Here is a 16,893-nt window from a genome sequence, read left to right on the forward strand (position 1 = left end):
ACCAAATTGTCAAGAAATCAATGAATTTATGCAAATGCATTATGTCTAGATTTTTTTTTAACAAACATGTATTTTTAGATGAAGGCGTTGCTGGCTTTCCATAGTTGAGTTTGATCGGATCAATTGCAACTCTTTGTAAGACGAGGTCCAGACCTACCAAATATATTACCTGTTCGTTATTTCCATGACAGATCATGATCATCAGTCGGTTTGGAGTTTGTTTCGTTCGTGTGACTGCTGCATCATAGTTATGTGTGTTTTTATTTGTGATTGATGTTTGTGATTCCAGCTGAAGTAAACAGCTTGAATGCACCTGCAGTTTGGAGAAGGAGGAAATTTGAGGGTGTTATCAACGTCTAAATCAAAGCTAAAACATCCTGTATGGTGCGGAAATGGTTTGAAATATGAAGGGCCAGCGTCGTGACAGGAATCTAGGGATGGATTTCAGCAAACGATAACGGAGTGTGAATCGATGTGAGAGATGGGAGGAATAGGGCAGACTGAGAGAGAAAGAGAGCATGAGAGGGAGAGGAAATGCTGACAAGATTTCCTCTAATAATTGGCTGTGATGGCTGAAGAGATAAAGATGAATGAAGCGCCAGATATTTAATTTTCTCTTCTTTGGCAGAATGGGTTTTTTGTTTTATTTTGGTAATTTTTGTTTTTGTTAACATTCTCAAGTAATAAAGAAATAGACATTTGAATAAGGATAAATCATATTTGATTTTTTTTTTTTTAAGATATATGCATTAATTTATTGATTTTTTTTGGGGAGGGGGGAAATATGAAGTCATTTAGACTGTGATTGGAGTTGTTTATGGCATCAATAGTCCCGAGAAATGTTCCAACATAAACATTTAGTTAAATCATGTATGTGTGATGAACTTGTAAACACAATGTCTGACTGTGGATAATGATGTGTATGATAACCTTTGTGTGACTGACTCATGGCTAAAATTAATGCTAGATATGACAAAATTACTGTTATTAGGCTCAATATCGTTTGTAAGAGTAGTGTGAAATTTATTTACAAAGTAAAAAGTGGTACTTAGTACATTAGGATGTTGTGTAGCCAGAATATTTGATTATTTGAAAAAACAGAGGTCATAGGCTGACATTGAAGATATTAAAATTTCCAGCAATTTCAGAGACAAAATTACCATAGTGAAATGATGTAAATATCAATGTCGTAACAAAATAGGTTAGATCTCATGTGTATAAAATGAAGGAGTCAAATAATACAAGTTTAAGTGTAAGGATTTGTTGTGCATGTTACTGTTTAAGATATGATCAATGCTTCAAACTATAAATAATCATAAAAATTGAATATGTTAAAATCTTTCTTTATTACAGGTTTGTACAGAAGGCCGTTTGGTAGTTGAGTTCACATTTGACGATCTTATGCGGATCAGATCATGGTACTTCGACATTCGGCAGCATAGAGAACTCATTCCAAGAAGCGTCATAAATATTCAGGTATGAACAGGCCCATCATTGAGTCTGATGATATTATTGTACTAAAAGTGAACAGCACCCTCAGAAGTTTGACTGTGTCTAACTTGGCAGATCTGTTTAAAACATGGCCCAGGCATGCGATACGATGTGCGATTTACAGATTATAACTGTATAGTTATGAAAGCACTGAAGAGATACTTCTTACTCAGTAAACAGGGCATCTTGGATGCCGTTATCTTTTATGTAATTTTTAACAATATTCTCTGATTATCCCAAATAATCATGCTTGTAATTTTGTTTTTGGACCAACATTGTTATCCTTGTTGACAAAGGAATAAGTCATGTGCTCACAGACAAAGAACAATGCACTCCTGGGCCCCGTTGTACAAAGAGTTACGATCAATCCGATCAATCGTAACTCTATGGAAATCCATCAGTGTCATAATTTTTTCAACAGGAAATTTGCAAAATGTCCTTTGTAATCAAAGGAGAACCCCCCAAATTGTCAAGAAATCAATGAATTCATGGATATGCATTCATATCTAGATTTTTTTTTGAACAAACATGCATTTTGTATGTTGACTTTGCTGGCTTGCCATAGTTACGATTGATCGGATCAATCGTAACTCTTTGTACAACGGGGCCCTGGTGTCCATAGATGGAAATGATTGATTTTATTAATGACATTCTGTTGTCATAACTTACATCTATGGTATCTTTGCTATTATTGTAACTACCATTGAAACCTTGATTTTGATTGGCTGTTCAGTCATGTTAAACCATGGTACTAGTTGCAATCATGGCAAAGTTACCATAGGTGTAACTTTCTATGAAACATGCCCCATGAGTTACACAATACATTTCTTTGACCCCTTTCGATTTGTTAGATCATTAGACCATATTTACTCTGATCAAAATTTCCCATTGTCATATTGTTCTTCTGGGGTGTTTCAACAAACCTGCAATCAATTGCAAGCCAAACATTGGAGAAAAAAAAGATGACTTTGTCTCTGAAGTAATTGCAAATGCCAATCGATTGCCTGTCTGCTTCTCGCTACAGGGATTTGAATTGGTTTTTACTGCCGATAATATTGATCTGTCGATCGCAAATTGGCAATTGATTGCAAGTTTTCTTGCAACTACCCCTATAAAGTTTGTTACTGAAATAGAACTGATCCATGGAGTTGATTTTCCTTTGATATGGAGGCATGATCATCTTCCATCTGTATCTCTCTTTCTTCATTTCCACCATCTGCATGGGCGTTCCATCTTATTTTGCACCCAACAAACTTTTCTCATTTCAATTTACCTCTCAACATTTATCTGAAATCTATAATTTCTTATGGTGATTAAACTATTGCCTGGCTTTTTTTCCTGCTATGATGTCCTTTTTTCATATTAAAAAAAAATTAATTTATGAATAAATTGCTCTTCCTCCTGTCTTTATGAATTGGGGTATGTGCTTTCATTGCGCCCTGTTAAATGTCATTAATTCTAATTCTTTATGTGATAATTGTTTGTATCATGATGGTGATCATTATCTATCTGTCTATCTATCTATCTATCTATTTATCTATCTATCCTGTTTTTATCATTTTGGCGTTATTCATATTGTGTGGTTTCAATTGCTCGATATCTTGTCCCTCCTTCCATTCTGTCTTTTCCTCATCCCTGGTTTGATGTTCTCTTACCAACTCACTTTCCCAAAATTCGGGACATGAAACAAATTTTTGATTATTTTTTCTCTTGCTTATATTTCGTGCCATCTTTCTTCTTAACTGCACCATAAATCATTTTCCTTTGCGTGCATATTTCCGTCTCTGAATTCTACAACTTCCACATGCTGGTTTCCTTTCCTTCCGTCTCAAATCATCTACGTTCCTTTGACCTTTCCCAACCATTGCGGTTTCTGCATCGTTTGATTCGACTTGTTTAATTACTTAATTATCTGTATCCACTCAACTTGTCTTTGCATTATACATGTACACCTCTACATAATGCTTATGTTACATTTGATATTCCTCCATGTCTCGTCCTTGCCGCTTCTTCCCTGCATAATGAAATATGCCCTTCAATGTGACATGCTGTTTCTCTTTCTGTCTGGCTCTCGCCCAACATTTGCCACAATCTTTCAAGCTTGTTTATTTGTATCTTTCATCTTGATGCTTTTCTCATTATTTCACATTGATTTGTGATTATTGGTGCCATTCGTTTTTGTGACCTGCCAAATTCCCCCCCCCCTCCCATCACCCCATCACCCCACCCATCCCCTTAATCTCCTTCTTTGTACTCTATATTCCTACTTCTTCACGTCTATCAATCGCCAACTCTCCTCTCCCTCTCTCTGTTGTGTATTTTCTTGTCTCCTTATTTTCATCTTTATCTACATCACTTTCTCTCATACTCGCTCTATCCCACCCCACATTCTATATGTCTGTTCCTTCTTTCATCTCTTTTATCACTTACCTGTCTCCCACTATCTTTCTACTATTCACCTGTCCCTCTTTTTAATCCCTATATGCTTTAAATCAACTCTACATGTACCTCATATTCTATGTATACTCACCAATGGTTTTATCCCACCCTAATGAATTTGCCACCAACCTCATTGAATATACCCCCATCTCAACGATAACTCCGCCCACCTCGATGATTTTACCTCCACTGCAATGAATGCACCCCACCCCAATTATTCAACCCCTGCCCCCAATGAATTTACCCCACACTAATTGTTTACCCAACCCTGATAATTCCCCTACCCCTATGGGTTCAACTTCATGTATACACAATGAATTTACCTACCCCACATATCAATTTTACCACTCCCATTTAATGTCCTATAATGATTTTACCCCTCCCCAATGAATTTGCTAACCTCCTATCAATTCACCCATACATGTCTGTATTGTCCATCCCAATTATTCCCCCTACTCCTTAAATCCATCGCTGCCACAATCATTTTATTCCACCCCAATAAATTAATTCCTACAATTATTTCATCCCACCCTATTGAATTTAAACACCTTCATGATTTTGCCCCCCCCATGCTGATGAATATGCCCCTGCCCCACCCCCTATTATGGGTTTGCTTCCTGCCTTGCTGACACCCTTTTAGTACCATTCACAGGACCCTACGATGTTGGAACAGCTTTCCAAGAACATCACCCGACAGGGTCTCACTAGCTGTACTCTAAACTACCTCAGGGTAAGTGAAAAACAAATAACAAAATCGTATGTCATATCAATGAAATAATTGATGAAATATATAAGTAATTAATACATATCGAGGGCATTGGTAAGAACTATACTACAAGGTACCTGTGGAACAGTTCTTACATGCCCGAGTCATAGCTGAGGGCATTTGGACTGTCTGAAGGGTACCAAGTGTTTGTTATTATTCTTATTTCCTAGCAAAATGTTTGTTTTATTTCTTTTTGTAAGATAGTGATTTGGATCCTTGATATTTGATAAATTGTCATGTCTAAACCAAGACCGGTTGATAGATTAGTCATTAGTATGAATAATGAGCAAATTGTCCTGTTAGTTAATATAAATGAATGGTCAAATGATAGATCTTAATAGCCAGTCCATATCTCCATTTTATAAGAATTAAGTACTATACTACAACTGTATATAAACGAATCACCAAATTCTAAGGTAAAACAAAATATAATGTAATGGAAGATTTATGAAATAATTGATGAGTAGTAAATGAATACATCAAGGTACACATATAAGAAATTCCAAATTGTAGGTATAAAAAGAGAAATAGAAAATATATGACTAAATGAAAGTTGATAAGTAAATAAATTGACATAATCTGAAGAGTTTATTACTAGTTAAACTCTTGACTATGTCAGGGTATATATGTACGTATGAAAATTTTTAAACTGTTGGTACAAAAAAGAGAAACAGCAAATGTACATGTGTGATAAAGTGAAATTATTTATGAGTCGGAAATCAAAATCAGCTGACCATTTAACTTTAAACTAGATTTATGTGTACATCAGTATTCAACAATTATTTTCTCCTTCCACCCTACCCCCCATCTTGCCCGAATCATATGTGCACCATCTCCTTCCGCCACGCCTGTGCAGCTGTGTGTGATTCTGGAACCGATGCAGGAGCTGATGTCCCGACACAAGGTCTACAGCCTCAGCCCGCGAGACTGTCTCAAGGCCACGCTGTTCCAGAAATGGCAACGTATAGTCACACCTCCCGGTAACGTATCCTCGTGGCAACCTGTCAAAATGGAACAAAACAAATTTAAAACCGTCGTTATCCGTATGAAAAAAGTGACATTTGAATCATGGAGGAAACATGGAATATTTACTTTAGTCATTTTTTTTTGATAGCCCTCTTTGGTTAGAGAATGCCTACCCCTTCCTTGCACCTATGTCCCTGTATGCCACAGCCCTTTTTTGATGATTATTATTTTGTTTGGTCTGATTGAAACTGCAAACATAGACTGCATGGTTTTGTTAATTTCATTTATTTTGTTTTACGATTCGAACAATTTTTTTTTCTTTTAGTGATGAAGTTCAGTAAATTGTGTTCCATAATTGTCTCAGTTATTTGTATGTTTGTTTAAACCGTCTTCCCCTAAAGAGATTTGAAAAGTTGTTATTTCTACATTTGAACTTGTATGAGTGAGGTTGATAATGACAATTTAGGCAGGAATATGCCATTTAAAAATGTATTTTTTCTTTTTGCTAAAGTACACCCCAAAAATCTTAAAATTTATAAGCTATAGAGTATTTCATCTCATTTATGCTTTATGATAATTAAATGATTTTTTTTTTGTAATTCACCCTAAGAGTCATCTTTACATGGTTCAAGACAGAGAGCTTTTGAAATTTGTCAGAAATGCTTCCAAATAATTTTTGATAAGGAGTGAATCAGATCATCCCCGCTTTGTTAACTAAAACTTGAATTTTTTAAAGCCGGACCATGACAATAAAGTTATAAAAGAAATACTTCCCAATGCAAAAAAATCAGATATTACCATGTTGATTTCAGTTAAAACGAAAATGAGAAACTTCCAATTTTGACAGGTTACTGCGGTGATGCTAAAATACCGTTATTATTTCTTTGTGTAACATGTTGTATTGATATTGCCTGTTCAGAGTGAGAAAAACGTGTTTTCAATATGTGTGAATGCACTCCTGTCTCTTAACAGGCAATACTCCATGCATGCATTGAAACTAACTCACTCACCACACTGTAGAATTCCTTGTATACTTATGACTAATCCGAGTGTTTCATTTATAAAATTTTGTTTTTAGTTTATCTTGAATATATTGCACTTTGTTTAATCCCTCCTTATAATCTTTTTTCCTTTATTTTTGAGAGTTGTATTTTTGTATAGTTTAGTTTATGTGATACATTGTGATGAAAAATAACCACAATATCTACTACGGGTATAATATACTAATATATTCAAAGGTGGAATTTCTGTCCATTGTGATGTAAAAATGATCAGTAAGATAAAATTTAGATATTTTCAAATGGATTACTAACACACTCAGTCTAATCCTGATATAATCATTGAATACACTACAGTCATATGAGTAATCAGTAGCAGTTCTATTTAACCCTCTGGAGACTGGCCGTTTATGTCATAACACACATATTTCCATAGACTCCAGCAGGCATGTATGCAGGATCAGCCTCCAACAACCTAGTTACCAATAATGCATATAGAATTTCCATTTATTTGAAAGCATGATTAAAGAGCATTGTAGATTAAATGCCTTGCTCACGGGCATAGATGCCGCGGGTGGGGATCGAACCCTGGACTTTCCATGTATAGCTAGGCGCCTTAGACCATTCGGTCACGGCACCTCCACCTTTATGTAAAATTAGCATTGGTGAGAGCGCCATCTTTTGATTACATATGAAAAGGGATAACAGGATATAGGTCAACAGTGCACCATTCTATCCTCTTTTTACAGGGTAAAACATGTTTTTGGATGTTTTCAAACTTTATAAAATGCATCAAGATATAGTGATATGGTGCTTTATTACACTTTTGACAAATCTGTCAAAATATTATTAGAGAAAATTTGCAGGAGAGATTTGAAATTGATAATTTCTGTAATTTAAGTTTCGGGTAAATTTCTATGGGAGGCCATGTGGGCAAAAATTAAATGACTGTGTAAGTGGAGCGGAAGCTAGCCAGCTGGCCAATTTTTCCTATAGTGTCCTTCAAAGAACAAAGCTACCAAGAAGTTATCACCTTGGCCCTGCCATGTAGGATGAGCAGGCCGCGCACTGCAAGTATGCAGGGCTAGCCGATACATGCACGCTAGTGCAGCTAGCTAACTGCATGATCATCTATGCATGCACCCAATCTGATGTCCACCATCATGGAGTCGGACTCCGTAAATGGGTGAGTTGTCAATTCTCAGAGATTATGATGTATTCTTGCATATGTTAACCCAGATATAGTTTTCATCTACAGACATCCTGTAGGTCTAGTTTGCTTTTGTTGTAGTTAGGGCCCACGCTGCGCGGAAGCTGAGTTTGCCTTCTCTCCATAATTTGCCCGGCTAGGGACCATGCGTGGGCGTGATGCTGAGCATTAACAGTACTAATACCTATTTATTACTGAACTGAAAATTTTCATTTCAGTGATACAAATTGGCAGCCATGTGCCAGGCGTGGCGTTCGGCCGGTGATGTGACGAGCCGACCCTCGTGGCACATCTTCACAAGCAGAGGTTAGTCACCTTTTATTTGGGTGCTGGTAAACCCAACTAACCTCTGCTTGTGAACATGTGCCACGAGGGTCGGCTCGTCACATCAACGGGCTCGAACGCCACGCATTGCGCATGGCTGCAAATTCATATCATTGAACTGAAAATTTTCAGTTCAGTGATATTTGTATACGGAACTGTGAATGCTCAGCATCGCACCCACGTGTGGTCCCTAGCCGGGCGAATGAAGAGAAGGCAATCTTAGCTTCCACGCAACATGGGCCCTCACTACCACAAAAGGAAACTAGGCCTACAGCATGTATGTACACTGTAGATGAAATATATATCTGGGTTAAAATATGCAAGAATACATCATAATCTCTGAGAATCAACAACTCACTCATTTTCGGAGTCCAACTCTATGATGGTTTACCTCAGATCAGGTGCATGCATAGTAGTAGACCGGCCAAAAGTCAAAAAGTGCTCTAGATAAGGATTAGACGGCAAAATTTGTTAATGCTTGGCATCCCAGCTAACAGTCTTGCAAAAATACCCAGGAATAGTGTACGCCCGGATGCCAAGCGCAATTTTGCGTGAAAGTGTCATTTTTAGCGTAAAAACTGAAAGAATGTCGAAAATCACGCATTTTGATATTTTGACGGATTATCATCATATTTTTAATTATCTTTGATATGAAATTATTTTTATTCAGAGTTTCAAATTATAAGTCTCATAAATATGCATTTTAAATTTGAATCTTACACACACACGTATGGCACAGGGAAACATAAAACCGCGATTTCCTCCAAATAAAAGTTTGTGAAAACTATCAATAGTTTGAAGTTTTTTTACGCAGCTTAAATTCTTCGATTTAACTGCATTTATCCATCAAATGTATAGTAAATGTCCTAATGTCACAAATATTAAAAGAATTTTCAAGTAAGATGGAAGATATCTCACTTTATGTTATCCGAAAGGAGACAATGTGCATTTTACCAGGTGCGCATTTTGAAAGAAAAATTGAAAATACCGTACATTATGTACATAATTACATGTATAAGTACATACTAAAGCGAGCTTTTAATTACATGTATAAGTGCATTCTAAAGCGAGTTTTTAATTGGATAGCACAATTTGTCAATTCTTTGCATCCCAGCTGAAAGTCTTGCGGAAGTCCTGATGAATAACGTACGGGCGGATGCCAAGCGCAATTTTGCGTGAAACTGTCATTTTTAGCGTAAAATCTGAAAGAATGTCGAAAAATCACGCATTTTGATATTTTGACGGATTATTTTAATATTTTTGATTATCTTTGATATGCAATTATTTTTATTCAGAGTTTCATATTATAAGTCTCATAAATATGCATTTCAAATTTGAATATTACACACACACATATGGCACAGGGAAACATAAAACCGCGATTTCCTCCAAATAAAAGTTTGTGAAAACTATCAATAGTTTAAAGTTTCTTACGCAACTTAAATTCTTCGATTTAAAAGCGTTTCTCAATCGAATGTATAGTAAATGTCCTAATGCCACAAAAATTAAAAGAATTTTCAAGTAAGATGGAATATATCTCATTTTATGTTATCCGAAAGGAGACAATGTGCATTTTACCAGGCGCGCATTTTGAAAGAAAAATTGAAAATACCGTACATTATGTACATAATTACATGTATAAGTACATACTAAAGCGAGTTTTTAATTGAATAGCACAATTTGTCAATTCTTTGCATCCCAGCTCAAATTCTTGCGGAAATACTGAGGAATAACGTACGGGCGGATGCCAAGTGCACTTTTGCGTGAAAGTATCATTTTTTGCGTGAAATCTGAAAGAATGTCGAAAATCACGCATTTTGATATTTTGACGGATTATCATCATATTTTTGATTATCTTTGATATGGAATTATTTTTATTCAGAGTTTCAAATTATAAATCTACTAAATATGCATTTCAATTTGGAATATTACACACACATATATGGCAATATGACATAAAAAATCGTGATTTACTCAAAATAGAAGTTTGTGAACACTATCAATAGTTTTAAGTTTTTTTACAAGTTATTTTCTTCGATTTAAATTGGTTCATCTATTGAATATCGATCGTTTCTAATGTCACAAATATTAAAAGAATTTTCAAGTAAGATGGAAGAAATATTTTGCGAAAGGGGGCATGCAAAATTTAGCGGGGAGGGGGAGGGGCATTTTGAATGTAAAATTGAAGATACTGTAAATTATTAGCATAATTACATGAATAAGTACATACTTAAAACGAGTTACAAAATTTCTGGCCGCATCTGCCTCTTCCCCCCCCCCTGACCCCCCCCCCCTCCCTACCGCTGCCTAAGGTCATGTATAGTGTCCGAAAGGATTACATGGAGCTGAAAGTGTCCCGTTTTCAAGATAATATACCACTAGCGTGAAGGGGGGGGGGGGTGGCAGACTGTCCCCCCGACGAGTCACAACTCATGCAGGGGATGTACCCCTGTCCCCCCCCTGGCTCCTTTAGTCCTGCTCTGCTATGCATGCAGGCGAGACAAAAATAGGTATTGCCGTGGCAACGGCCATATTTTTTTAGACTTTGATAATCCAATTATTGAAGTAAAATGTAGATTGACAGAGTAGTTTAAAAATGCTAATTCGATCGTTTTATTCATACATGTTTATTTTCTATGCACTAGCGTAACCTAAGGGGGGGGGGGCAGAGGGGGCAGTCTGCCCCCCTGACGAGTCCCAACCCATGCAAAAGACGTATCCATGCCTCCCCCCCCCCCCCCCCCCCCGTCGAGCTTGAAGACTTTTTTTTGCTTGTCAAATTTTTTGGCCGACGGTTTGCCCCCCCCCTGTGGAAAATCCTAGGTACGCTACTGTTTCTATGATTTTGGATATAGATATTCCTACAAAATTAATATTACCATGGTAACGGCAAATTAAATATAAGACCTATTTATGAATATCGCCACAGGTAGATTTACGTTCAGCACCAATTAATTCGCAGAAATAGCAAAAAGATCGAACTCTACAAAAGTAAACATAATCCTATATACTATCATGACGAGTATCGCACTGATTAATATTAGTATGTGCAATATAGATGTAATATTGTGCGCTGTTTGTATTTTATCAGAAATGCGCATCCGATAAATGTACATTGTTATCTTTCGCATATATAACATAAAATGATATATCTTGCATCTTATTTCAACATTTGTTTTCACTATATGTGCCATGACAACAATTATTATGTATTTATTCGGTTAGCGCTAAAATTGACGAAATTGAGATGCGGAACACAAACATCATACTATTGATAGTTTTCACAAACTATTATTTTTAGTAAATCACGATTTTATATTTCATATTGCCATATATGTGTGTGTAATATTCCAAATTGAAATGCATATTTACTAGACTTATAATTTGAAACTCTGAATAAAAATAATTCCATATCAAAGATAATCAAAAATATGATGATAATCCGTCAAAATATCAAAATGCGTGATTTTCGACATTCTTTCAGATTTCACGCAAAAAATGATACTTTCACGCAAAAGTGCACTTGGCATCCGCCCGTACGTTATTCCTCAGTATTTCCGCAAGAATTTGAGCTGGGATGCAAAGAATTGACAAATTGTGCTATTCAATTAAAAACTCGCTTTAGTATGTACTTATACATGTAATTAAAAACTCGCTTTAGTATGTACTTATACATGTAATTATGTACATAATGTACGGTATTTTCAATTTTTCTTTCAAAATGCGCGCCTGGTAAAATGCACATTGTCTCCTTTCGGATAACATAAAATGAGATATATTCCATCTTTCTTGAAAATTCTTTTAATTTTTGTGGCATTAGGACATTTACTATACATTCGATTGAGAAACGCTTTTAAATCGAAGAATTTAAGTTGCGTAAAAAACTTTAAACTATTGATAGTTTTCACAAACTTTTATTTGGAGGAAATCGCGGTTTTATGTTTCCCTGTGCCATATGTGTGTGTGTAATATTCAAATTTGAAATGCATATTTATGAGACTTATAATTTGAAACTCTGAATAAAAATAATTTCATATCAAAGATAATCAAAAATATTAAAATAATCCGTCAAAATATCAAAATGCGTGATTTTCGACATTCTTTCAGATTTTACGCTAAAAATGACAGTTTCACGCAAAATTGCGCTTGGCATCCGGCCGTACGCTATTCCGGGGTATTTTTGCAAGACTATTAGCTGGGATGCCAAGCATTAGCAATCATTAACAAATTTTGCCGTCCAAAGTATAAAAAATCGTTTTGGCCGGTCTACTATAGATGGTCATGCAGCTAGCTGGCTGCACTACCGTGCCCGTACCGGCTAGCCCTGCATACTTGCGCTCATACGGCTCATCCTACATGGCAGGGCCAGGGTTATAACTTCTTGGTAGCTTTGTTCTTTGAAGGACACACTATAGAAAATATTGGCCAGCTGGCTAGCTTCCACTCCACTAACACGGTTGTTTTTGCTCAAGGCACTCCTGTTTTACCCCAGCGAAGCTAGTGTACTGATTCCAGTGCTCGCGGCTTTTTGAGGAATTACTTTCTGCCGGGTACCCATTTACCTCACTTGAGTTGCCATTGAGCACAGCACAATGTGGGTAAATTTTTTGCTGAAGGAAAACAGGCCATGGCTTGGAACCGAACCCATGTTCCTCAGATTGAAAGACAGGAGTCTTAACCACAAGACCACGACGCCTTCAAATAATTTTTTCTCTCTCTTATATGTGTTAAACTGGTTTCAAGGGTTTCATTCTCCTTCAAAAGTTTCTGAGAATCAACTCGGATACCTCTGATACTATATTTTAGCATGAGTTATTTTGTTAAAATGTCATTGACTTATGTTCTGGGTTTTGTGTGGATTCTTCAGCTTGCAGCTCTTCTAATCTCACTCGCTAACAATTCTCACTCCTCTCCTTACCTTTCACGAAACAACTACAGATACCAACAGGCCGACGCAAAAGCGGCGCAAGAGGAAATCATCGCAGTCAGCGCTCTCTACAACGGGAGGGAACAATATGGGTATGAACAATGTCGGTGGGGGAAACAGTAAGAAAAAATCACCCGGAAGCTTCAGTTCTGATGGCATGCCAACGGTTTGTATATCATTTATATCTACATCCCATCCTGTTTTGTTCTGTTTTCAATTCCATATCTTTTTTCCATCATCAGTTCATTTTGCTCTGTAATTTTGTATCTTTTGTTTTTATTTTCTGTTATTTTATTTTTTTTAATGATTCTGCATAATGTTGATAATATTGTAGCAGAGTGTTTTGAGATGATCTGGAATTATTTATGTAGACATGTTATAAAAGCAAGATTGTAATCTGTAAAACAACATGTAAGATGGTACTTTAAAGTGATGTATTTTCTAAATTTGGAATTAACAAAATTTATAACGAGTCACCATACTGGTACTTTGAAATGGAGGTGGCGTAGATGTTAAGTTTGAAAATACAGGGGATGCAATGACAATTTTCTTCGATTAAGCTCTATTGTCATGCATGTTCAATGGGCAATCCTCAAAATATTGAGGGGGCGTGTGCCCCTTGCGCCTGCCTGGATCGCTACTGGCGAATGTATTTTATAAAAGATTATATTTGTAACGGTCTAACGGATTAGGCTGACATTGAATCCATGTTTTGTCTCCCTGTGGAAATCCCAGGGATTATAGACCGGATGATATCAGGGCCGCTCAATATAATTCCATACACATTCTGTGCGCCTGATACAAAGATAAAATAAAAAGTGTCTATACATGTGTAACCATATTTGGGCATTGTATCGCGTGTCAGTAATATTCAAAATGGCTTATTTAGATAAGAACGTGACATAAAGCAGAATTCCAAAAGCTTTGACAGTAAAATGAACATACATTGCATTGCATTGCATTTAGTATACAATATAACCCATCATATGATACAACAACAAAAAAGACAATTGCACATGGCAAAAGATATGCAGTACTTTAATAGACACAAATTTTCAAGCTATGTAGATCTATTTTTGTAGGTATATTATTATATTATATTATTATTGGTTGGATTTAAAATTTGGATTTGATCTTAAAGTCACTTTCTAATGGTATGAATCAGCTTTGAAGCTACACCCTCTGCTCAGTTACCTTGTTTTCACTGTTGTCTAAAATACGGGTGCTGACTGCAGCAGTATAGGGCCTGTAACACGAAACATATGATCCATTGTGAAATTTAACATGTGATCCATTACAAACAACTACAATGAATTGTTAATATCTGTTATTTCTCTGCATGATTGCAGGGTTTCGGACCCATATATTGCAATGGTGGTTTGAAATCATGGTTAATGCAGATTTCATGCGTTGATTAATACAGTGCATAAATGCGTTTGGGCAGATCTCTGCCCAATCTTGGAATGACTTGCTACAGATAACATGTAGCTCGGTACTACCTGTCGCATGGGAGCTTAGGAGTGGCGACCCAATCTTCAAACTAGCCAAAGACAAGAATGAAATCACAACAATACAGTACCAGGGTTCAAACCCCTGCTTCTAATCCAAACCTTGATTTGCCCATGTTGGAACACTTTAACGTCAGTGACGGGTTGACCTTAAAGCCTCCGGGTTGAACCAACCTTGACTAAAGTGACAAAGTCAAGGTGGATCCTTTTATTAAAAGAAAGAAACCTGCTATAGTGAGTAGTTAAATACATTATCTTTAATATCAAGTGGCAAGAAGGTTAAACTAGCCCATGAAGCTCAGTATTTAGGCATTGATGTTATCTGTCTCCAAGGGGATCGGATAGATCATTCTGAACCAATTGGACAACAGAAATTTGCGAATGGGTATACTTTGATTACTTGCTCTGCCTGGAAGAACTCCATAAATGCTTCTTCTGGTGGTGTTGGTTTTCTTATTCTCACCACTGCTCTGAGAGCATGTCTTAATATTCGAAAGCATGGAAATCATATAATTGAAATTACTTTGAAAGGCAATCCAGCAGCTACTATAGTTTCCTGTTACTGCCCACATAATGAGTATTCTGAAGAGGATGTTGTTCATTTCTATGATGAACTCGCTTCCGCTATAGATATTCTTTGCATGCACATAATTTGGTGATGATAGGTTGGGATTTTAGTCCACAACTTGGGCCCAAAGATGCTCACTGTACTATTTCATCAAAAACCAATAGGAATGGCATGCTCCTCAAAAATTGTATGGAGCAACACAATTTCCTTGCTACCAATACTAGATTCCAACACCGGTATGGTAGGCTATGGACCCACAAGCGGCCAAATGGTCAGCTTGCTCAAATCGATTATATCCTAGTCAGAAGGAAATGGATCGATTGAGTTAAGAATGGTAGAGCATATCAGTCTTTTGAAGGGATTGGGTCTGATCTTTGAATTGTATCATGTATTTAGTTATCGGAAGTGTAAAACTCAATAAACAGACCCCCATGAAGTGTAGTATAGAAATAGCATCCAATAAGGAATGTGCGCTATGTGTCCAGCATAGATATTAAAGGTAAAGGAAAGTAGTTACAGCAAACAATTATTTCATGAGAAAGTCAATAAATTCAAGGTTGAATACCACCATATAATGATAGACCTAGATCTGGTACATTAAAATAAACTTATCTTTGTGAAGTCATGAAATCTTAGCTTAAAACCGATAATTCTGATGATCACTAACACAAAAAGTCATATGTGGGGCAGTGTATTAATATTGTATGGAAAAATACCTGACATTCTATGGAATCCTGTGATAATTCTGCTAATTTCTCTGCAATTGCACATTTTTTTTTCCAGAACAAATTGGCACATAATTTTAATTTATACATACAAACACTTTGGTGGTCATTTTATTGGAACTCATTCGAACTTATTTTGAGATCATTACCAGAACTGGTATTTATCTTTAATATTGTCACAAACAAATGCCAAACATTGTGTTATGGGAAAGGATCTTCTATTTTGTCATAAAAATGTGCGAAATGAGACATATTGCACAGACAAATTAAAACAAAATGGCTAAAAATTTTAAAAGTCAGCAAAGAATTGCTGTACTTGGGATACTTAATGTTAATGCCATTCATTGCCCTGTTTGTTTGGTGGAAATTATTAAAGGTTAAAAAACATAACAGGACCATCTGCAGACCTGCCAACCAGTATGTTTTAGGCGTATTTAGTACGTTTTTTTTTTACAAAATCGTAATTTATTGAGAAAAATCATCTCTACATGTCTCTATTTCATAAAACGTACACAAATATGGTTATTAGATCAATGTAATTTCAGGTAAATTGTTTTTTTTCCAATCATTTTGTAAAAACCAGGGTGAGATATACATGTACACATGTTTCAATGTTTTTTTTTCATCTGCAAGAGCAGTGCGCATTTTGCTTGCATGCAGCTTGAGCGCCGCGATGAGCGAGTGCGCCAAGCATTTTATTATGAAATACACCTTTTTTGGGAAAGATACATTTTTTTTAAATCACAGAATACAGTGTTTCATTCCCAGAGGTTGGCAGGTCTGCATCTGCTGGATTCAACTCTAAACACGTGTTCATACCTTAAGTTTTGAAATATGCCTGGGCAGGGAAAGGAGACAAATACTTTGTTGATGATGAAAAAAAAAAGAGAGAAAGGAAATGTAAAGAACGTGGGAATCCATACAATTATAGTACTCACAAACTAGGACAAAACCTCATGGACAGGTGCAGA

General features: G+C 36.3%; 1 protein-coding gene across 1 annotated transcript in view; it reads left to right on the top strand.

The window, feature by feature from the left end:
* The window catches only part of LOC129272485 (LIM domain-binding protein 2-like), a 51,132-nt gene that overhangs the window by 21,578 nt on the left and 12,661 nt on the right, over nt 1-16,893 (top strand). The window contains exons 5-8 of the mRNA XM_064107886.1: nt 1,354-1,476; nt 4,583-4,660; nt 5,553-5,676; nt 13,133-13,287. Coding sequence (XP_063963956.1) covers nt 1,354-1,476; nt 4,583-4,660; nt 5,553-5,676; nt 13,133-13,287 — 480 coding nt within the window. The remainder of the gene's footprint in view (nt 1-1,353; nt 1,477-4,582; nt 4,661-5,552; nt 5,677-13,132; nt 13,288-16,893) is intronic.

Source organism: Lytechinus pictus, chromosome 12 (assembly GCF_037042905.1).
Source record: "Lytechinus pictus isolate F3 Inbred chromosome 12, Lp3.0, whole genome shotgun sequence".
Taxonomy (NCBI): domain Eukaryota; kingdom Metazoa; phylum Echinodermata; class Echinoidea; order Temnopleuroida; family Toxopneustidae; genus Lytechinus; species Lytechinus pictus.